Source organism: Dermochelys coriacea, chromosome 3 (genome assembly GCF_009764565.3).
Source record: "Dermochelys coriacea isolate rDerCor1 chromosome 3, rDerCor1.pri.v4, whole genome shotgun sequence".
Lineage (NCBI taxonomy): Eukaryota > Metazoa > Chordata > Testudines > Dermochelyidae > Dermochelys > Dermochelys coriacea.
In genome coordinates, this window is record NC_050070.1 from 112,651,076 (window position 1) to 112,675,916 (window position 24,841).

At 43.0% G+C, this 24,841-nt stretch overlaps 1 protein-coding gene across 2 annotated transcripts in view; it reads left to right on the forward strand.

The window, feature by feature from the left end:
- Positions 1-24,841, forward strand: part of ADGB (androglobin) — a 228,747-nt gene that overhangs the window by 165,281 nt on the left and 38,625 nt on the right. For both annotated transcript variants that reach the window (XM_038395342.2, XM_038395345.2), the window contains 2 exons: positions 7,417-7,613; positions 18,961-19,072. In XM_038395342.2, coding sequence (XP_038251270.1) covers positions 7,417-7,613; positions 18,961-19,072 — 309 coding nt within the window. The remainder of the gene's footprint in view (positions 1-7,416; positions 7,614-18,960; positions 19,073-24,841) is intronic.

The following is a 24,841-nucleotide window of genomic DNA, read 5'->3' on the forward strand; positions in this document are numbered from 1 at the left end:
AGACTCCGAGGATAAGCGCTTCTAAAGACCCAGGAAGGCATTCAAGGAGGAAGCACCCCCCAGAGCACACCAGGTGAATGGAGTGGGCTATCTCCCTGGAATATGGAATGAACTTGCAGACCACCTCAGCAGGTATTTCGCAACCACGAGTGGTCCATCCATCCGGATGTCATACATTCCATCTTCCAAAGGTGGGGGTTTCCCCGGTTAGATCTTTTGCCACCAGGAGCAACAGGAAGTGTCCAGCGTTTCTGGTCTTTCCAAAAACACCGTCCGGGCTCTATCTTGGACGTGTTCATGCTACCCTGGGGAGACGGTCTAATGTATGCCTTCCTGCTGATACCCCTTGTCCACAAGATGCTGCTCAAGATCCACAGGGACAAAGTGGAGGTAATTCTGCTGGCCGCAGCATGGCCACGCCAATGTTGGTACACCACGCTTCTGGAGCAGTCAATGGACGCCCCGATCGCACTACCACTCTACCCCAATCTGATCTGATCTAACAGGGACACCTTTGAGAGACTAGGACTCCTCCTGTCAAAGTTCCTTCCCCACTCTGAACTCTAGGGTACAGATGTGGGGACCTGCATGAAAGACCCCCTAAGCTTATTCTTACCAGCTTAGGTTAAAAACTTCCCCAAGGTACAAACTTTGTCTTGTCTTTGAACAGTATGCTGCCACCACCAAGCATTTTAAACAAAACAGGGAAAGAGACCACTTGGAGAAGACTTCCCCCAAAATATCACCACCCCTCCAAGCCCTACACTCCCTTTTCTAGGGAAGGCTTGATAATAATCCTCACCAATTTGTACAGGTGAACACAGACCCAAACACTTGGATCTTAAGAACAATGAAAAAGCAATCAGGTTCTTAAAAGAAGAATTTTAATTAAAGAAAAGGTAAAAGAATCACCTCTGTAAAATCAGGATGGTAAATAGATTCAAAACACAGAGAATCCCTCTAGGCAAAACCTTAAGTTACAAAAAGACACAAAAACAGGAATATACATTCCCTCCAGCACAGTTTATTTTACCAGCCATTAAACCAAAGAAAATCTAATGGATTTTCTAGCTAGATTACTTACTAACTTAACAGGAGTTGGAAGGCTGCATTCCTGATCTGTTCCCAGCAAAAGCATCACACAGACAGACCAAACCCTTTGTTCCCCCACCTCCAGATTTGAAAGTATCTTGTCCCCTCATTGGTCATTTTGGCTCAGGTGCCAGTGAGGTTACCTTAGCTTCTTAACTCTTTACAGGTGAAAGGATTTTGCCTCTGGCCAGGAGGGATTTTATAGCACTGTATACAGAAAGGTGGTTACCCTTCCCTTTATATTTATGACCCCCTCCTCAACGTGAACAAGTCCACACTTTTACCAACCCAAAGAATAGACTTCATCGGGGCAGTACTGGATTCAGTAAATCCTGCCAGAGTTCACATTTCAAGCAATGACAGATATTATCCAGACTCTCAGGCGGTACCCCACCACAACTGCAAGGAGATGCCTGAGCCTCGTCAGTCACATGGCAGCCTGCACCTATGTGTCAGGCATGCCATACTGAGGCTCAGGCCACTCTAGGCATGGCTCGCCTCAACTTATGCCCAGGTTAAGACAGCTTGGACTTGGTAGTGACAGTACTGGAGCGAGTTCTAGAATCCCTTCGCTGGTGGCTAGGTCCCTGCACGGTCTGCAGAGGACTCCCATTCAGAACCCCTCAACCCTCCGTGACCCTAGTAATGGACGCATCAGCTCTGGGTTGGGGGGCCACCTAGGAGACCTACAGACGCAGGATCAGTGGTCGCAGGTCAAGCTTTCACTACACATCAACATCAAGGAGCTCAGAGCTATGCGTCTAGCCTGCCAGATCTTCCAGGCCAGAATGCAGGGTCAGTGCGTGGCAGTGATGACCAGCACCATGTTTTACATAAACAAGCAGGGCGGAGTCCACTCCTGCCCTCTCTGTCGGGAAGCTCTCCAGCTGTGGGATTTTTGTATAGGACGCCTCCAGGTGAATGGAGTGGGCCATCTCCCTGGAATATGGAATGAACTTGCAGACCACCTCAGCAGGTTGTTTCGCAACCACGAGTGGTCTATCCATCCGGACGTCATACATTCCATCTTTCAAAGGTGGGGGTTTCCCCGGTTAGACCTTTTGCCACCAGGAGCAACAGGATGTGTCCAACAGGAAGTGTCCAACATTTCTGGTCTTTCCAAAAACACCGTCCGGGCTCTATCTTGGACGTGTTCATGCTACCCTGGGGAGACGGTCTAATGTATGCCTTCCCACTTGTCCAGAAGGTGCTGCTCAAGATCTACAGGGACAAAGCGGAGGTAATTCTGCTGGCCACAGAATTGTTGGTACACCACGCTTCTGGTGTTGGTACACCACGCTTCTGGAGCAGTCAATGGACATCCCAATCTCAATACCACTCTACCCCAATCTGATCACACAGGCCATGGTTGCCTCCTTCAACCGGACCTCCAATCTCTCCATCTCATGGCTTGGAAGCTTCATGGTTAAACCCAATGGAGCTCCAATGCACGGAATCGGTGAGAGAAGTGCTGCTTGGTAGCAGGAAACCTTCCACCAGGGCCACTTACCTAGCTAAGTGGAAAAGGTTCTCATTCGGGTGTGAGCAGCACCTCATACCTCTACTTCAGGCATCTACACTGTTTATCCTGGAGTGTCTACTGCATCTGAAGCAGTAAGGTTTGGTGGGATCATCCATCAGGGTACACCTCATGACCATCTCAGTATTCCACCTGGGAGAGTTGGGGAGCTCAGTATTCACCAGCCCTATGGTGGGCTGTTTCCTGAAAGGCATGGAAAGGCTATGTTCACAGTCCCGACTTCTGGTACCTGCTTGGGATCTCAATCTGATTCTCTTTAGACTAATGGGGGCCCCATTCGAGCCACTGGCTACATGCTCCCTTTTGTATCTCTCGTGGAAGATGGCATTCCTGGTTGCCATCACATCAGCCAGGAGGGTGTCCGAGTCAAAAGCGCTAATCTCCGATCCCCTCCCCATACGGTCTTCCATAAGGACAAAGTACAACTCAGGCTGCACCCAGCCTTCCTGCCCCAGGTGGTATCCCGATTCCACATTGACCAAGACATTTTTCTACCAGTCTTCTATCCCAAGCCCCATGCTAATGTGCAGGAGCAGAGGCTTCACTCATTAAAGTCCGGAGAATGCTAGCATTCCACATTGAGCGCACAAAGCCTTTTGGGAAGTCGAACCAACTGTTTGTAGTGGTGGCAGACCAGATAAAGGAGCTTCTGGACTGCATCATGGACTGCATCTGTACCTGCTATGACCTCACCAGAGTCCCAGCCCTGGTTATTATGGCCCACTCAACACAAGTTCAGGCCTCGTCCACCGCTTTCCTGGCCCAGGTGCCCATCCAGGAGATCTGCAGAGCAGCAATCTGATCTTCGGTGCACACATTTACTACCCACTATGCAAGCACCCAGCATGCTAGTGATGATGCAGCTTTCGGCAGGGCAGTTCTCCAATCAGTGATTCCTTAACTCCGACCCCACCTCCGTGGGAGAGCTTGGGAGTCATCTGATTGGAATCTACGTGAAGAAGCACTCGAAGAAGAAAAAACGGTTACTCAACTTCTTGTAACTGTTCTTTGAGATGTGTTGTTCACATCCATTCCAATACCCACCCTCCTTCCTCTCTATTGTAGTAGTTGGCAAGAAGGAACTGAAGTGAGTCAAATTGGCAGGGTCACGTATTGACCACCATGAAGGCGCCACTCCAGAGGCTCCCTAGGCAACCCGATGGGAGCTGCTAAGGGAAAAGGTTTCCGACAACTGTGCATGCTGTGCACGCACACCTGATTGGAATGGACATGAACAACACATCTCAAAAAACAATAGTTACAGGAAGGTGAGTAACCATTTTTTTACAAATGGTGATCAACACCTCCCTCTGCATCCACAGCCATCGGTTCATCAAGGCAGGTGGCATCTTCCAAGAGATCATTTTGAAGGGCAGCTCAAGAGCAATCTCAGAGTTCCAAGAGGGCCCTCTTTTTCTTGTATTATATTTGCACACCACCTGTCCCACTTCCGTCATGCTTGGGCCCATATTATACAGATCAGTAAGTTCTAAGCATGGTGGAAGTGGGATAAACACTCCATTTTATTTCTAGCCCCCATCCCGCCCCCCGTCAGGGACCCTTCTCACGAGGCAGCATTACTGCAACACCTATAATTGCTTCTCCTTGTAGGAGTTATAGATTCCGGAGCTACAGATCCTGGTACTTCCTGATCCCGAAAGCAAAAGGGAGGTCTCAGGCCTATTTTAGATCTAAGGCGGTTAAACCAGTTCGTGAAAAAAAAAACAAAATTCCAGGTGGTCACTCTAGCTTCCATTATTACTTTTCTGGAGTTGGGAAGCTGGTATGCTGCTCTTGACTTAAAGGACTCCTACTTTCATATGAAGTTTATCATGGCCACAGAAAATTTCTGAGATTCACCATCAACAGCCATCATTATCTGTTCACAGTCGTCCCCTTTGGTCTCTCAGCTCACCCACATGTACGGTAGTGGTAGCAGCATTCCTCCGGAGATTGGGGTCCATGTATTGTCTTATCTGGATAACTGGCTGATAAAATGTTAAGCCAAGTCACAGGTGGTGTCCATTATTTGCATAATCCAGTCCACCTTCAATATGTTAGGCCTCCTAATCAACTCAGACAAGTCAGTCCGGGCTCCAGTACAGAAAATACAATTTATTGGAGCAGTTCTGGGCTCAGCGATGGCCAGAGCTTTATTACCTCAGACAAGATTGCATACAATGCGGAGCCCCTTCTGGACTTAAAGGCTTATCCTCTCATGATGGTGAGAAGCTGTTTAAAGTTGCTGGGGCACATGAAAGCATGCATTTATGTGGTCCAGTATGTCAGACTGCACCTCAGATTCCTTCAGGGCTGGATGGCAGAAGTATGTTCTCCAAGAAGGCATTGCATAGACATCTTAGTACAAGTATCAAGCGACATCATCTCCCCTCTAGATTGATGGTTAGATCCAACTAATGTATGCAGGGGAGTTCCTTTCAACCCCACCTCAGCGCTCTCTTACTTTAGTCAGAGATGCCTCAGACTTGGGTTGGGAGGCTCACCTGGAACACCTGTAGATGCAGGGTCTCTGGTTGCTCCAAGATCTCAGTCTACATATAAACATCAGAGAGCTGTGGGCTGTCTGTTTAGCATTCCTTCCTTGCATCAGGGGAAGGAGCTTACTGGTTCTGACCAACAATGCAAACACCATGTTTTATGTAAACAAGCAGGGAGGGGATCAATCCTTACTGTTCTGTCAGGAAGGAATACTGCTCTTGGCCTTCTACATCAGCAACTCTGTACTTCTGAAAGAGGCCCACGTCCTGGGGGCTCAGAATACACTGGCAGATCATCTGAACAGGTTGTTTATTAATCCTGAGGGTCCCTTCGCCCAGAAATAGCATATTCTAGCTAGAAAATGGAGCTAGCTATGCTTTGCTAACACATCTGAGGATTCAGCCCCCTCTGTCAGATAAATAATAAAGAAAAATATTCATGTTGTAATGTTTTACATCTTTCAGAGTATCTAAGGTCTATGGACAGGTTGTAGGGAAATAATGACAGTATCATGTTGATCAACCCATCAGTAAACATATGGAGCTTTTGTTATTCTTGCTATTATCAAAAGCATTCTGGAAATAGTGTTCCAGACTGATGATGTTGTAGGATCTTCATGAGATATATTAATTGCCAGATTTAAACAAAGATTTTCACATTGGATATACAACACTGCTTTATCTCCAGAAAAATATCCTTTTGTTGAACTAGAACCTTCAAAGCCCAGACCTACAAGAATACTGAGATCCACTCCTTGAAGATCATTTAATATCATCTCTGTTCTGCTTCTGCAAGGCCCAGCAGTGATTTTTGTATGCTGGACGAAGTCCTTGCTACTGATATTATTGTGCAAGAACCATAAACAAAGGATTGTTTGTTCCTTTCCCCACATTGGCCATTGATTCATCTGCAGTCGTGCTCCCAAACTTTGAACTGTTTTGTATTTCTGTTATTTCTTGACCAATACATTCAATCAGCTGACTTTGAATAGCGTTGCCCCTCTGTTGTGTGGTAGCAGATTTCTGGAGCCTTGCAAGTCAGTTTCCCACTAGAGAAATCAGTACCGGTAATTTTCCACTCACAAAATGCCAACCACCAGCTAGGAAATCCTATTCTTCTCTCCTCATCTCATGCCCAGTGTTTCCTGTGTGGCTCTGATAATCTTCCCCCATGAGTCCTTTTTAAACCCTTGATTTGTCACTTCTGTCCTTTGCCCTGTTTGGGAATTTTCTATTCTCCACTCCCTCCTGCCTGCAGACAAGCAGGAGGAAGTAGCTTTCCATAGGCTTCAGCTAACCCAGGGGTGGCCAACCTGTGGCTCCGGAGCCACATGTGGCTCTTCAGAAGTTAATATGCAGCTCCTTGTATAGGCACCGACTCCGCGGCTGGAGCTATAGGTGCCAACTTTCCAATGTGCTGGGGATGCTCACGGCTCAACCCTGGCTCTGCCACAGGCCCTTCCCCCACTCCACTCCTTCCCATGCCCTCCCCTGAGCCTACTATGCCCTTGTTCCTCCCCCTCCTGCCCAGAGCCTCCTGCATACCACAAAACAGCTGATTGGGAGGTGCAGGGAGGGAGGGGGAGGCACTGATCAGTGGGACTGCCTGTGGGTGGGAGGCACTAGCAGCAGGGGGCAGGAGAGCTGATGGGGGGCTGCTGACTTATTACTGCGGCTCTTTGGCAATGTACATGAGTAAATTCTGGCTCCTTTTCAGGCTCAGGTTGGCTCCCAATAGGCAGCCATTTAGTTCTAACAACCTACCATCATATCTTGTCTGGGACAGACCCACCAACAGTCAGCAGTGGTGAATTCCACATCTACTCAGAGGCATTCCATGATACAGTAGTTTCATAACTTTGTATTATCTACCAGAATTCATAAGTTGGACAGACAGATTCCCCAAATCATCATACAGAGCAATAGTCAATTGGGGCCAGAGTAATGGCAAGAATATATTGGAAACTGGATCAGAGTGTATAGAAAAGATGTACTGCACAACAACTGAGTCTGCAGTGCTGGGTAGAACAAATGTTGTGTTGGTTATTAAGAAAAATAAATATTTTAAAGAGATATGTGATTTCCAATGCAGAAGGAAAATGAATTAGGGTGATTTTTAGCACAGTCATAGAGTTAATTAGAACCTTCTGAACAGAATGAACTGAGTGAAAATTGACTAAAGTCACTCTTTCTCTTTACAATATGTGCCTGTATCAGTTCAGCTGATTCTACTAAATTTGTAGAATTCCAGGAAACTGAAAGTTGACATTTTTATCTCTCTGCCAGCAAGCAAAGGTCAGATTAGCCAAAGCAGCACAAAGAAGGACCCAGAAACTGGAGGGACCAAAAGAAAAGGAGCTTTAGCATCCCAGAAAGGCATCAAATCTCATAGGCCAGGAAGTGCACTAGAAGGCCAGGCTGTAATAGAAGAAGAGACTGCCATCCTCCCAGCCCTTGAAAAGAATGCTGTCGATCCACAACCGGTAAGAAATTTTAAATCCAAATTTCTGCAAAGATTTTGGAAAAGCACAATAGAAGTGGTCCCAATAATTCTTTTATTAAATGTGAAAATCTAATATCCTGATACTGTGTAAACCTTATATTCTCATAGAATGATATAGTTGTCGTTATTTTATTTCTATAGTGCCACAAATATTTATAGTACTGGCCCTGCTCTGAGGATTTAAAAATCTAAGGCCCCAAATAATAACTGCAAAATAATACAAGTGTGTGCAGAATCCCATTGACTTAACAATGGAACTCTATTTACTCCCCACCTCAGCCCTTTTGCTCCACCCAATATTCTAAATTAACCAGCCCTGTTGTATCTTTCTTCAGCAATCATATTTTTACATACATACCCATGCCAGTACCTTCCTTGGTAACCCAATCTGCCATGCCCTCTGTTTTTTCCTCCTTAGTCTTTTTGTTCAAAACATACTTTCCCTCGTGAGGCCTACTCTTCATACTCATATTCTTTACTATCTGTATTTGTGTATTCATGCATGTGCATATGTTTGAGTGTGTGAAGGAAGAAAGAGGTTATGCCACAACACACACACACAACCTCTTCAAGGTGCATTCGTCAAAATCTTCACAACTACATTATCTAATCACTGAAACCATCTCCTTCTGTCATAGAACCACAGATTTTAAGGCCAGAAGGACAATGATTATCATCTAGTCTGACTTCCTGCATAACACAGGTCAAATAATTTCACCCAGTAATTCCTGCACCAACCACATATCTTGTGGTTGAACTCGCATATATATTTTAGAAAAACATCCTAAAAGCGTGAGTCTCTACCACCTGAACTGAAGAAGCAGAGGAGAAATCCTGGTCCCATAGAAGTTAATGGGAAAACTTCCATCCCCTTCAAGAGGGACCGGAGTTCACCCCAGATCTCTAAATGGAAATGCATCCACTCCTGCTGTCCTGATGTTTGCCCATTTACTTTGTGACTTGTCTCAGTTTACGCCTGCTGAGAAAACCCACCTAAGAAATCACAAACAGAGAGATTGCAGGCACACACACTCGACCAGGGGACACTTGCGAGAGGTGGATGCACCTCCTTTTACGGAGTCCATAGTGAACTCAAGGCTGTGTGCTTATATGACAGTCTGGCAGAAGACATCTCCAATAGTGAGTGATGTGATGGTTTGTGAGTTTAAGTATGTGCACATGTACACACAAATGCAGATGGAGGTACGAAGAGAGGAGGATTAGTTTACATTGGCCTCATGGGAAAAGTGTGTCTTGAAGAGAAATGTGAAGGGAGAAAGGATGGAAGCATGGTGGACTGGGTTAGGAAAGAGAGTTCCAGTTAGAAAAAGGAGTTACGTGGAAAATGGCCGATGTCCAAGAGCATGAAAAAGTTATAAGTGAGAGCATCTTGGGTGGAGTAAAGGAGGTGAGCAGGGAATAAAAGCATATGCTAGCAGTGAAGTAATATGAGATTGTTCTGGTGGTGGACTTTGAAAGTAAGAACAAGAAGCTTGAATTTTATTGAGAACAGTTTGAAAAAGCCAGTAACAAGATCTAATTAGGATTGCTGACACAGGCAGGAAACTTAGATGAGTTTAGCAACTGCTTTCTAGATGGACTGGAGAGGTCAGAGGGTGTGTCATGGGGGCTGCAGAAGCTGAGAGATGAGATTACTGGGGCATGGCTGAGGGTTTTGACAGTGAGGTTAAAGAGGTAAGAATGGATTTTGGAGAACGTGTAGAAGAAACAGCCAGATTTGGCAATGCAAAGAGACTGAATGTTCCCTCAAGAATACAACATAGTTTCTGTGCATGAGTTTCTTCATCTGCAAAAAGAAAAGGAGTACTTGTGGCACCTTAGAGACTAACAAATTTATTTGAGCATAAGCTTTCGTGAGCTATAGCTCACTTCATCGGATGCATTCATTGGATCATCTGCAAAGTGGTTCAATAATATTTATATACATCAAAACAGTGTTGTGAGACTTGTAAAACAATTAAAGGATGAAAGGCATTATGTAAGTGCTAAGAATTATTATGGGTCCATCACATCAACACCATTTAACATTCTGTATATACACCTGAATTCTCTGATAGTGAAATGAGTTTTTATATGAAAACAATCCGATTCATTACAATCAGAATATTAATTGCATGCTGCAATAATCTGAACAATGTGGGACTTTAAGGTCTTCACAGTAGAGATGTTCACTGTTTCTGAGTACATTAGAAGCGAGTTCCACTGTAATAGATTTGAAGTTACATTTTTAGTTTTCTCCACATAAATTTTGGTTGTTGGGGTTCTCAGATTTGCCAGCCCAATAAAATAAAAGCTCTCAAGAGCAGAAGATCTATATTTAAGGCATAGACCAGGCACTCAGAAGCTCTTTCTCCATCTCTCCTTCTTCTGACAGTACTCTGAATGTCACACTATCAGTTGACTGCAGCAGTGGACATCAGACTTAGACATTTCTGTGGCTGCACTTTTCATATGGGATTTATTCCCAAACTTTTGTGGTATTAGATCTGACAGGCTTGCAGGAAGCTGCAGCTGTTATAGAAGGATTGTCTATTCCATTTTTATTATCAACAGACTTTTCAACATTTCAGCATGATTTACTAGGACAAAGGGGACACAAACTCTTGGGACTTGCTTATTTTAACAAGATAAAGCAATATCTGGTTATGTTCTAAGTCTATTAGGCACCATGCTCAATAGAGAGTGATGCAAAGCTGCACCAGCATTGAGCATACAGGGGTAGGGTGGACATGCACACAGCACTGTTCCTTTAGAGAATGTAGTATGCACTCTTCTGTGATACACCAGGGTCTACACATGTGTTTTGGGTGTGCTGAAGAGAGTAGAAGAGCTGCTGTTATAGTGGCTGCTTAATGAGGATTGCAGGTGAAAAGGAGGAAGGCTTATACATCTATGCAAGTGGCTGAGTACAGACTTGTCCTAGGTGAGTGTTAGGTTTCCCAAAGAGGAACTATTTTCTTCCTCTTAAGGATTTTTCTTCATTCAGGGTCCATTGGACTTCAGCAGATCTAGTTCTTAGATTCCAACTTAGGGCTCAAAGCTCCTCCCCTCACACCCCCCCCAAAAGAAAGTTTTGCAGCTAAATTTTTGATGTTGCAGGATGACTTGTCAATTAAGCATTAATATCTCAAAACAAACTTACGTGGCCTTTACTGGTTAGACTAGAGAAGCACTTCTGACCAATCTCCTGAGCTCACTAGTCTAAAAACCAAGAAAAACAGAAGTCAGAGCAGAGCCTATCAGAAGCTAAACTCCTAAAATAGAATTTTTAAAAGCAGAGTGTAATATTTCCCACAGAACAAAATCCCAATAAGTCCACTTATTATAATTATTAGTTACATTTTTCCAGCATGAAATCAAGAGTTCAATAGACAGTTCCTAAAGTTTTGTATTTTCCAAGGATCCCAGATACCAACCACGCAATCATTAGGAGTACTTCACTGGAGTATTGCTCTTCTGCTGCCCTGGAATACAAGAAGGCCTGGCAGGAATTATAAAATTAAGTTGAACTATGGTCTGGAAAGCTAGAGGGATAGGATCACAAAGCCCTGGTATTGATGGTCCTTCATTATCTTTCTCTTAGAAAGTGGGACGATCAGCGATTTATCTTAAGTGCCTATACACAAATGCAGGAAGTCTGGGAAACAAGCAGGGAGAACTGGAGGTCCTGGCACAGTCAAGGAATTATGATGTGAATTATAATTATGATTGGAATAACAGAGACTTGGTGGGATAACTCACATGACTGGAGTACTGTCATGAATGGATATAAACTGTTCAGGAAGGACAGGCAGGGCAGAAAAGGTGGGGGAGTTGCATTGTATGTAAGAGAGCAATATGACTGCTCAGAGCTCCAGTATGAAACTGCAGAAAAACCTGAGAGTCTCTGGATTAAGTTTAGAAGTGTGAGCAACAAGGGTGATATCGTGGTGGGAGTCTGCTATAGACCACCAGACCAGGTGGATGAGGTGGACGAGGCTTTCTTTCGCAACTAACGGAAGTTACTAGATCTCAGGCCCTGGTTCTCATGGAAGACTTCAATCACCCTGATATCTGCTGGGAGTGCAATATAGTGGTGCACAGACAATCCAAGAAGTTTTTGGAAAGTGTAGGGGACAATTTCCTGGTGCAAGTGCTGGAGGAACCAACTAGGGGCAAAGTTCTTCTTGACCTGCTGCTCTCAAACCAGGAAGAATTAGTAGGGGAAGCAAAAGTGGATGGGAACCTGGGAGGCAGTGACCATGAGATGGTTGAGTTCAGGATCCTGACACAAGGAAGAAAGGAGAGCAGCAGAATTCAGACCCTGGACTTCGGAAAAGCAGACTGTGACTTCCTCAGGGAACTGATGGGCAGGATCCCTTGGGAGAATAACACGAGGGGGAAAGAGTCCAGGAGAGCTGGCTGTATTTTAAAGAATCCTTATTGAGGTTATAGGAACAAACCATCCCAATGTTTAGAAAGAATAGTAAATATAGCAGGCGACCAGCTTGGCTTAACAGTGAAATCCTTGCTGATCTTAAACACAAAAAAGAAGCTTACAAGAAGTGGAAGATTGGACAAATGACCAGGGAGGAGTATAAAAATATTGCTCAGGCATTCAGGAGTGAAATCAGGAAGGCCAAATCACACTTGGAGTTGCAGCTAGCAAGAGATGTTAAGAGTAACAAGAAGGGTTTCTTCAGGTATGTTAGCAACAAGAAGAAAGTCAAGGAAAGTGCGGATCCCTTATTGAGGGAGAGAGGCAACCTAGTGACAGGATGTGGAAAAAGCTAATATACTCAATGCTTTTTTTCCCTCTGACTTCACAAACAAGGTCTGCTCCCAGACTACTGCACTGGGCAGAACAGTATGGGGAGGAGGTGACCAGCCCTCTCTGGGGAAAGAAGTGGTTCGGGACTATTTAGAAAAGCTGGATGAGCACAAGTCCCTGGGGCTGGATGCGCTGCATCCGAGAGTGCAAAAGGAATTGGCGGATGTGATTGCAGAGCCATTGGCCATTATCTTTGAAAACTCATGGCGATCGGGGGAAAAAGGCTAATGTAGTGCCCATCTTTTAAAAAAGAAAGAAGGAGGACCCGGGGAACTACAGGCCAGTCAGCCTCACCTCAGTCCCTGGAAAAATCATGGAGCAGGTCCTCAAGGAATCAATTCTGAAGCACTTAGGGGAGAGGAAAGGGATCAGAAACAGTCAGCATGGATTCACCAAGGGCAAGTCATGCCTGACTAATCTAATTGCCTTCTACGACAAGATAACTCTCTATGTGGATGAGGGAAAGCAGTGGATATGTTATTCTTTGACTTTAGCAAAGCTTTTGATACGGTCTCCCACAGTATTCTTGCCAGCAAGTTAAAGAAATATGGGCTGGATGAATGGACTATAAGGTGGATAGTAAGCTGGCTAGATCGTCGGGCTCAAAGGCTATTGATCAGGGCTCCATGTCTAATTGGCAGCCGGTATCAAGTGGAGTGCCCCAAGGGTCGGTCCTGGGGCCAGTTTTGTTCAATATCTTCATTAATGATCTGGAGGATGGCATGGACTGCGCCCTCAGCAAGTTCGCAGATGACACTAAACTGGGAGGAGTGGTAGATAGCTGGAGGGTAGGGATAGGATACAGAGGGCCCTAGACAAATTAGAGGATTGGGCCAAAAGAAATCTGATGAGATTCAACAAGGACAAGTGCAGAGTTCTGCACTTAGGACCGAAGAAATCCATGCACCACTACAGACTAGGGACCGAGTGGCTAAGCAGCAGATCTGCAGAAAAGGACCTAGGGGTCACAGTGGACGAGAAGCTGGATATGAGTCAACAGTGTGCCCTTGTTGTCAAGAAGGCCAATGGCATTTTGGGATGTATAAGTAGGGGCATTGCCAGCAGATCGAGGGACGTGATTGTTCCCCTCTATTCGACGTTGGTGAGGCCTCATCTGGAGTACTGTATCCAGTTTTGGGCCCCACACTACAAGAAGGATGTGAAAAAATTGGAAAGCTTCCAGCAGAGGGCAAGAAAAATGATTAGGGGACTGGAAACATGACTTATGAGGAGAGGCTGAGGGAACTGGGATTGTTTAGTCTGCAGAAGAGAAGAATGAGAGGGGATTTGATAGCTGCTTTCAACTACCTGAAAGGGGGTTCCAAAGAGGATGGATCTAGACTGTTCTCAGTGGTAGCAGATGACAGAACAAGGAGTAATGGTCTCAAGTTGTAGTGGGGGAGGTTTAGGTTGGATATTAGGAAAAACTTTTTCACTAGGAGGATGGTGAAGCACTGGAATGCGTTACCTAGGGAGGTGGTGGAATCTCCTTCCTTTGAGGTTTTTAAGGTCAGGCTTGACAAAGCCCTGGGTGGGATGATTTAGTTGGGGACTGGGTCCTGCTTTGAGGTCCCTCCCAACCCTGATATTCTATGATTCTATGATTCAAGACTTTCTGGAGTAGTGGGGAAATGAAAATAGATTCAGAAATTGGGAGCACACTCAGGGACTCCGAATATTTCTTCCAATTGTATGGAAACTTTGATGAATTCTTGAGAGCATTCAAGACTGAAATGTACAAGCTTAGTGAGGCTTCTGAAAAGTCCTATAGCCCAGTTATTCTTTAACACCCAAAAGAAGTTCCTCATCCTATCTTGGAGTGATCTGTTTCCAGAATTCTGGAGTGTGCAAATTTAGAAAAGTATGGGGTTCTAATAACATTAAGTTCTTTTTCTTCAACTTTATTATTTATTTATTTATTAACACCTAGCTCTTATATAGTGTTTGTCATCAGTAAATCCCAAATCACTAATTCCAGCCAAGCAGAATGTCAGAGGTGAACTCTTGCTTCTTGTTTGCCAGATTTTTCATCTTTCTTGCATCCAACAAACACCTCTAGATGTTCCTGTAGTATAGCATGGGTAAGGAAGGGGACAAAGCCAATTCCTCTGAGAGGCATGCTCGTGTTCTCTGGCAGAGACAACAGATATTTCCTGGCACATGTTTATTATGGATTCCATCTTGAAGCAGGGGATAGAAAGGGATTAAAATATTTTCTATACTTTGCTGAAAAAACCAGTGTCTATTACAGAGTACCTAGGCCAAGATACAGTCTTAGGAAGTCTTCTGACTCTGTTACAATCAAAAATATTTTCTAGGTATATAAGCATTTTCATTCCCAAAGACTTTAGGAGATAAACTACTGTCTCATAAGAATGGCCATCCTGGGTCAGTCCAATGGTCCATCTAGCCCAGTATCCTGTCTTCGAACAGTGGTCAATGGCAGGTACTTCAGAGGGAATGAACAGAACAGGTAATCATTGAGTGATCCATCCCCTGTTGTCCACTCCCAGCTTCTGGCAATCAGAGGCTAGAGACACCCAGAGCAAGGGGTTGCATCCGTGACCATGTTGGCTAATAGCCATTGGTGGACCTATCCTCCATGAACTTATCTAATTCTTTTTTTAACCCCATTATAGTTTTGGCCTTCACAACATCCCCTGGCAACAAGTTCCACAGGTTGACTGTGCATTATGTGAAGTACTTCCTTGAGATTGTTTTAAACCTGCTGCCTATTAATTTCATAGGGTTACCCCTGGTTCTTGTGTTATGTGAAGGAATAAATAACACTTCCTTATTCACTTTCTCCACACCATTCATGATTCTATAGACCTGTATGATATCCCCTTTTAGTAGTCTCTTTTCCAAACTCAAGTCCCAATCTTTTTTTCTCTCTCCTCACTTGGAATTTATTCCATACCCTTAATCATTTTTTTGTCCTTTTCTGTACTTTTTCCAATTCCAATATATCTTTTTTGAGACAGGGTGACCAGAACTTCATACAGAATTCAAGGTGTGGGTGTACCATGGATTTGTATAGTGGCATTATGATAATTATCTGTCTTCTTAGATACCCCTTTTCTAATGGTTCGTAATATTGTTAGCTTTATTAACTGTTGCTGTACATTGAGCGAATATTTTCAGAGAACTATCCACAATGACACCAAGATCTTTCTTGAGTGGTAACAGCTAATTTAGATCCCATCATTTTGTATGTATACTTGGGATTATGTTTTCCAATGTACATTTCTTGAAATTCAATGTTGAAAAATGCAATCTCCCATTTTGTCTCAGTCACCCAGTTTTGTGAGATCCCTTTGTAACTCTTCTCAGTCTGCTTTGGACTTAACTATCTTGAGAAATTTTGTATTGTCTGCAAATTTTGCCACCTCACTGTTTCCCCCTTTTTCCAGATAATTTATGAATATGTTGAACAGCACCGGTCCCAGTACATATTCCTGAAGAACTCCACTGTTTATCTCTTTCCATTCTGAAAACTGACCATTTATTGCTACCCTTTGTTTCCTGTCTTTTAAACAGTTACTGATCCATGAGAAGATGTGCCCTCTTATCTCATAACTGGTTATTTTACTTAAGGCCCTTTGGGGAGGGACCTTGTCTAAGGCTTTCTGAAAGTCTAAGTGCACACTATCCAGTAGATTACCCTTGTCCACATGTTTGTTGCCCCCTCAAAGAATCCTAATAGATTGGTGAGGCATGGTTTCCCTTTAGAAAAGCCATGTTGACTCCCCCACAACAAATTGTGTTCATCTATGTGTCTGATAATTCTGTTCTTTACTATAGTTTCAATCAATTTGCCTGGCACTGAAGTTAGGCTCACTGGCCTGTAACTGCCAGGATCGCCTCTGGAGCCTTTTAAAAAAATCAGAATCACATTAGCTATCCTCCAGTCATCTGGTACAGAAGCTAATTTAAATGATAGATTACATACTAGAGTTAGTATTCTGCAATTTCATATTTGAGTTCCTTCAGACTTCTTGGGTTAATACCATCTGGTCCTGTTGACTTATTACTGTTTAATTTATCATTTTTTTCCAAAACTTCCTCTATTGACACTTCAATCTGAAACATTTTCTCAGATCTGTCATCTAAAAAGAATGGCTCAGGTGACGGAATCTCCCTCACATCCTCTGCGGTGAAGACCGATGCAAAGAATTCATTTAACTTCTTCAAAATGACCTTATCTTCCTTGAGTGCTCCTTTAGCATGTCGATCATCCAATGGTCCCTATGATTGTTGGCAGACTTCCTGCTTCTAATGTACTTACAAAACTTCTTGCTGTTAATTTTTGAGTCTTTGGCTAGTTAATCTTCAAATTCTTTTTTGGCCTGCCTAATTATAATTATGCTAAACAGCCTTGAAGCAATATACAGATTAAAAAGCTTTACTTGTCATTGGCATGACACTCATTTCCAAGTAAACTGCAAGAATGTGTTATAAATTTGATGTTTGAGAATACTTTAAAAAACTTTTCATAGATCTGTACTTGCAAGGTAATCTTCCGTGGTGGTGGTTGTTGTCTTTGCTATCTTCCAAAGTGTCTATGGAAAACAGCTGAAATTTCACAAACAGTCGAAGGATTTATGATTAAATTCAGAATGATAACCCCTGGCAACCCTCCTCTAGAGCCAATGAGGTATCTCTTTATAAATATATTTGTTTGGGAATCCCCTTGACACTAAGTTCAATTACATTAGTCCACTTTTCAGTAGCTGGCTGTGTGGCATCAGGGTCACCAATAGCTCCCCATTCAGTGAGGCAGACTGCTTCTCAGGTGTGACAACTTGGAAAGCTAGGGAGTGAGAAGTCCTTATGTCCATCCATGCTCCTGTGTTTCTCTAATGTCTTCATACCACAGCACAAAATTTCCCAAGCAGAGTAATGTGTGTCCAAGAAACCAATGAAAAAACAGGGTCCCTACTCTGCCCCCATCACAGCTTCTAAATGGTAAGAGGTCCTCCAGAGCCAGGCCCTCTGAAAGATAATTTACTATGTTGTTTGTATTTATTTATATTACAATAGTGTTCAAGTGTGCTAGATGAAGTACAGATATGTAGGAAGACAAGGAAGAATTTACAATCTAGAAAAAGAAAGACATGCCAAGATAGAGTCGGGGTCAAATGAAGTGCAGGCACTTCATCTGTTCCATGTAAAATTTTGTAAGACATTTGGAGTAGACATGTGATACTTGTGGAGAGAGACTTCTTATAAGTTCATGTTCCATTATGCAGCACATGAAAAAAAATTGCCCATTATTCGAGGGCAATTTTTTAGGAGGGAGATCAAAACTTGTTATGAAGGATCCCTTGGCCTTCACCTGGCATCATTTACATATTTGTTGGAAAATAATGTGAACATACTCCTGCTGCCAAACAGTGCTTGTTTTTCTGTATCCAACTGCTCCCCTGTTAGCTAAATGTGATTTTTTTTGTTCTTAAGGCTGGGTTTAATTTCAATAAAATGTTAACTCTACAGGTAGATGAATCATGCCTACTTTCAGTTGTTTGTTTACCACAGAGATAACATTAGTAGTTGAAGAGAATAAGAGATACTCTTAGAATAATTTACTATTCATTGTAAATAATGAAGAGTTCAGCTTTCTAGTCACATATCTCTATTGAAAAGATAATCATATGTCCTCGTCTATGTAATGATCATGGGGTTCATTAAATAACAAACCAGTGAATGAGAAAGGAATAAAACTTTAATAAAACAAACTGGAGCATTACTGTGGTGAACTGCTGCACACAGCCATGCGATGTTCCCAATCCCTGCCTCCAGGGCACATCTCCGAATTCCTATGTTCATAATACTGTCCGTTATGAGGGAGCATCTCTAAACGATAATCTTCTACAAACATAACTCTACAGTATGAGCACTCAAAACTCAGTGAGCTGTTAGGGTTTATGGTTTTACAGAAGAAAAGAAGTCTTTGTGCACCATATGCTCAGGAAAATGTTACATGAAAACCTTAAAGAAGTGTAGTTCCTTATTCTATAGCTCAACTTAGTTTCACTTTGATAAATGTGCAAGTGAGTGTGCAGTTCTAGAAGGAAATTACAACAATGTAGTTTGGCATTAAATACTGATTTCAGAGTAGCAGCCGTGTTAGTCTGTATTCGCAAAAAGAAAAGGAGTACTTGTGGCACCTTAGAGACTAACAAATTTATTAGAGCATAAGCTTTCGTGAGCTACAGCTCACTTCATCGGATGCTGTAGCTCACGAAAGCTTATGCTCTAATAAATTTGTTAGTCTCTAAGGTGCCACAAGTACTCCTTTTCTTTTATTAAATACTGAGACTTCTTTTGAGATAATGTGACATGTATAAGTTTGTGAACTAATTTATGGCTTCTCTTGCTGTAATTAGGCAGCCTGTGTTCAATGTCTAACAGTTTACTGAAATACTTTGGGATGCTCACTATGGATGCGTACTAATGTCATCAGCTGATTAATACATTGCATTTGGCTTCACAGACTCACAAGTACATTATACAAGCACTGGTGCTGTATAACAGTTGGCCACTCACCAAGAGTCAGTTGGCATTTGTTCAGGCACTGAAAGAAATGGAGAAAAATGAAATCAAAGGTATGTCACTTTAAACACACCTGCTAGAGTATACAGTATGGTTCATTTTTTAAAGATGTTGTATTGGTATATCACTTATTTCTGTTCAGTAAATACATAAGATATTTCCATAACTTGTATTATTGTCTTTTGGTAATAACATAACACTTTTGTCAATTTGTCAAACTGCGGCCAGTGGGAGCCGCGATCAGCCGAACCTGCGGACGCGGCAGGTAAACAAACTGTTCTGGCCCACCAGGGGCTTTCCCTGAACAAGCGGCGCACTGGCTTTGAGAACCACTGCTATAGATTCATCCCCAGAATGTCTAACTGCAGACTCCGTGCCAGAATGCATAATTCAGACTATTTGTGAATAAAACAAATGAATTAATCCAAAAGGGTAAAGTTAAATTTCTTCAGTGTTTAAAAATTCATCACTCACTGTGACCTTACTACCAAGCAAGAAACTGAAAATGGTTCTTGCAATTTGTTTCTTCAGAATGACTGCTTTTGTTTAGTTAGTTTTTCTTTGTTTTTAGGTGACATCTTATAGCAATAAAGCTTAGAAGCCATGGTGATATGTGTACTATTTCTTTAACTCTATAACAGCAAGCCCGACAGGGCAAGGGCTGGGAAAGGTCCTGGGGAAAGCTCTATAGTGCAGCAGAGAGAGACAAAGTAGCTTTAGAGATAATATTATTCCCCATATTCTAATAAAGTTTCTTGTTCAATATTAGAACAAAGTGACTCTTTCTATCATTATCACAGGTCAGAAGTAATTAGTACTCTCAATAAAAGTCTTTGAAGTCAAGTAAATATCTCGTATTTGCTTCCTCTTTTACCTGACCTGGAAGCCTTATGTATACTACACGTATATGCATATTCTTCGAGTGATTGCACATGTGCATTCCACTCTAGGTGTGTGCATGCCCCAAGCATAGTTGCTGGAAATTTTTCCCTCAGTGATACCGTCAGGGTTGCTTGAATGCCCTCTCCTGCTGCATGCCTATAGCGCTAGTATAAAGCACCCTGTGCTCCCTCAGTTCTTTTTTATCTCCCCTGATGGTTGCTGGAACTGCTATCCTTGCTTTGGCTGGCTCTCTCAGACATCTTCTCTTTTATATATTTGTACATAGTTAGCTAGTTGTGAATAGTTTTTGTCAATTTTAGTGTAAGTTGGTAACTTACTGAGTTAGAGATGTTTTTGTCTGTTACCTGGTGCCAAGGCATTCTTTGGTTACCGGGCTTCAAGGCCTGCGCCTTTTGCAACAAGGCTATGCCCCTGAGTGACCTGAATTCAAGCTGACGCCAGTTCCTGGGTCCTGGGAGAAGCTCACATGGGGGACCGCTGCCAGATCTGCACAGACTTTAAGCCCTGCATGAGGAAGGACCAGGCTGAAGTTTTTGCTCATGGAGGCAGCACTGAGACCTCCATCTGAGCCAGGCCAGTCTGACTGGGCTTAGAGTGGGGCCTAGCGTCGGTAAGGAGCCTACTGGAGTCCTGGCACCATTCACCATCTCCAGTGCCCAAGAAAAGGCACAAAAAACTGTTGGCTGTCAATCCCCTGCACCGAAAACAGCCAGGCATGGAGATCAGAGTAGAGCATGACCTAAGGTACTCCTCTGTCTCAGTACCACAGAAGTTGGCACCGTTAACTCTGTCACCTACACAGACACCGTGCAAGAGTCGGCAGTGTCATTGCTGCCAGTCAGGAAGGAGCCTGTTGATTCTGATCATTGTTCCATACCAGGCCCTTCAGTACTGTCAAAGGAGAAACCCGCTATGCAGGTATGATGGCTGTCTGGCCATCCAGGGAGATCTAAGCAGGCCTTTTGATGGGACACTCGAAAGTACCATACTAGTTCCCATGATCAGAAGCGGATTAAAGCTTCCTGGGGCCCTGGGTCAGAGCAAGTGGGGGTCCCCTCCTCACCTCTTCTGCCGGCAGTGCTGCTCCCATTCTGCCCCTTCTGCCTGCAGTCCCGCCTACAGCCCCATCCCTTTCTGCCTATTCCCTGGGGGCAGAGCCCACCCCTGTTCCACCCAGACTGAAGAACTTATGGATCTAAAGGTAGAGGAGGCCTGGGATTACTTTAAATCAAAGCTGCAGAAGCTATCGGAAGCCTGTATCCCAAGAAAGGGGAAAAAATTCATAGGAAGGAGTTGTAGACCAAGCTGGATGAGCAAGCATCTTAGAGAGGTGATTAAGAAGAAGCAGAAGGCATACAGGGAGTGGAAGATGGGAGGGATCAGCAAGGAAAGCTACCTAATTGAGGTCAGAACATGTAGGGATAAAGTGAGACAGGCTAAAAGTCGAGTAGAGTTGGACCTTGCAAAGGGAATTAAAACCAATAGTAAAAGGTTCTATAGCCATATAAATAAGAAGAAAACTAAGAAAGAAGAAGTGGAGCCGCTAAACACTGAGGATGGAGTGGAGGTTAAAGATAATCTAGGCATGGCCCAATATCTAAACAAATACTTTGCCTCAGTCTTTAATAAGGCTAAAGAGGACCTTAGGGATAATGGTAGCATGACAAATGGGAACAAGGATATGGAGGTAGATATTACCATATCTGAGGTAGAAGCAAAACTGAAACAGCTTAATGGGACTAAATCGGGGGGCCCAGATAATCTTCATCCAAGAATATTAAAGGAATTGGCACCTGAAATTGCAAGCCCATTAGCAAGAATTTTTAATGAATCTGTAAACTCAGGAGTAGTACCGAATGATTGGAGAATTGCTAATATAGTTCCTATTTTTAAGAAAGGGAAAAAAGGTGATCCGGGTAACTACATGCCAGTTAGTTTGACATCTGTAGTATGCAAGGTCCTGGAAAAAATTTTGAAGGAGAAATTAGTTAAGGACATTGAAGTCAATGGTAAATGGGACAAAATACAACATGGTTTTACAAAAGGTAGATCGTGCCAAACCAACCTATTCTCCTTTTTTGAAAAAGTAACAGATTTTTTAGATAAAGGAAACGCAGTGGATCTAATTTACCTAGATTTCAGTAAGGCATTTGATACCGTGCCACATGGGGAATTATTAGTTAAATTGGAGAAGATGAGGATCAATATGAACATCAAAAGGTGGATAAGGAATTGGTTAAGGGGAGACTGCAACGGGTCCTACTGAAAGGCAAACTGTCAGGTTGGAGGGAGGTTACCAGTGGAGTTCCTCAGTGATCAGTTTTGGGACCAATCTTATTTAATCTTTTTATTACTGACCTTGGCACAAAAAGTGAGAGTGTGCTAATAAAGTTTGCAGATGATGCAAAGCTGGGAGGTGTTGCCAATTCAGAGAAGGATCGGGATATTATACAGGAGGATCTGGATGAAGGTTAGTTACCGTTTTTTATTGCTTAAAGAAAGCGGTAGGCAAATGTTCTTTTGATAGCTTTTTCATTTTTTATGTGCAAGTACAATTATTTATTAATGCCTCTTGTACTTTTAAGGGGAAAGAACCATTAAGCTTCTCATTACCAAGTGATGCATAACAGGCACTCCTACAAACGTAAAAAGGATCCTACTGTTGGGTATAACATAGTGATTTGATTTAATGGCAAGAATATTTGTGAAGAACAAATCTATAACTTACATTTGTAGCTAATTTTCAGTTACTGCTGTTCTCTTTGTATTGGCTGGTCTGTTTCATCTAGTTAAACGTTTTTTAAAGGATTTTATTTCTTGCTGCTATTGTCTGAATCTTCAATTTTAATTTTGGAAGATGCAGGGAAAGTCCTTTTAAAGTAAGCTTTTGACATCTAAAAAATTATCGTTCTGGGAGAAAATTCACCAGACAGCATAGGAGCTGCAGGAGGCTCGTATGTAGCCTTAACACCCAGTCCACACCATAACATTGGGCTGCATGTTATCTCCATGTACCATGAGCCAATTTATAGAAGGACATGGATATGACCTATGGCTCCACAATTTTTTATCCTGTAGTCATAAAATCCTAATCTCTGTTTCAGTCCAGAGACTGGAGTAGGGTCCACAAAGTAACTACAGGGCCATTGTCCATGTATCTTGGTCATGGATTAGGGACAGGATTCTGTCCTCACAACTCCAACATCATTAACTCCCATGAAGACCCATTACTCTCCTCAAAAGTGTCCAAGATGGTGTATGTGACAGAATTTTAAAGTATAACTAAGAGTAGGTGACCAGATGTCCCGATTTTATAGGGACAGTCCCAATTTTGGGGTCTTTTTCTTATATAAGCTCCTATTACCCCCCCCTCCATCCCTGTCCCTATTTTTCACATTTCCTGCCTGGTCACTCTAACTAAGAGTAATGGATTAGATTTTTGGTCCTTCTAGTTTTTCTGCACTTAGGAGGCAGCACAAAGCAGTTGGATAACTGCCCTCCAGGAGGATTCTCCAGAACAGAGGGGGAAACCTGTACTTCTCTATGTAAGGGACATGTCAAGTTTGAGGAGGATAGGCCAGTGCACATGACATTCTTCCTGACCTTTGCCAGCACAGTGGTCCGTATGGACCAGTGACAGCTGACATAACTGAGAGCAGCCATTAGAACATTTTAAATTATACCAGCAGTCATTTCAGCCTTCTACTGTCTATACACAAGGATCAGTTCATCCGCTGCTGAAATGCTGCTACATCTGGAGTGGTTGCTGTTTAGCAACCCATGGCACGACTATGTAATAATTAAGACAGGAAGTGAAGGAGTGCCTGAATGCATGGATTGGTGCAGTTGGCTGTCAGTCATAGTCATTTGATAGCTTTCTGAACCAAGACATGCAATTCAAATTGCTTAGCACAGCAAGTGTCTACTCTTGACATCTCCTCCTTTCTTAGTTTCAAAAACATCTCTATTTCTTAATCAACTACAGAACTAGTTCTTGTCAGTAAATCAGTATTTTGCTGGTAGAACCCAGTTGGAGCCTCAGCAACCTCCAAACACACACACGTACATTATTTCAGGAATATTTAATGAAAGCCCACTCTGCCACTAGTCATTGCTCACTCTGTCTGGCTTTTATATGGATATGCATTAGGGAGATGAGGGAATATGGAGGCTTACACCTCACAGTCTGCAAAAGGGCCAGGCAGAACTGCAGTCCCTGCACTCAAAGAAGGTGCAGGAAGTAGTCAGACACTAGTTTCCTGGAGGAGCATGGAAGCATTGAAGAGTGAAAAGGAGAGGAAGATGGGCAATGACTGTGTCAGTCTCCTCTAAACACCCTATACAGCTGGGCATGCAAGGGGGAGCAGACTGCCTGATGGGGTTCAGTAATATAACTGGGGGCTCAGGATGCAATTTGCCTCTCAGCGCTCCCCCTAGGACAGTACAGTTCCACATCACCCCTTATTCCGGGTTGTGCCTAACAGGCACAATCAAGTCCACAGTGACCAAGCATAATTTAGCAATATACTTTTAAAAATTTCAGTTCTTCCATACACAATTACTTACTGTGGTAGAATCGTCTGTAAAAGCCCCGGATATGTTTCAGAAAGAGTATTAATTGTTTACTATTGAAAAGTGGTGAATCAATGACTTCATACTTTTGGTAGCAAACTAAGAGGCTAGCTAGCTATTAGCTATGTCAGATAGAAGGGTGGATGGATGCAGTGTATTTCTAAGAAATCTCTAATGAAAATCAGTTATTTTGCTTTTTTGGTAGCTTGCTGGCAAGGGCTTCTAAATAAATAAAGACAGATTGGTACTTGTAAGTTGCATTATCGGTCTGTGTATGCATTTCCACTGCATCTCTCTGCATAATACAGTGACGAGGTGGTAATAAAATTAAGAAAGAGGCTCTGAGG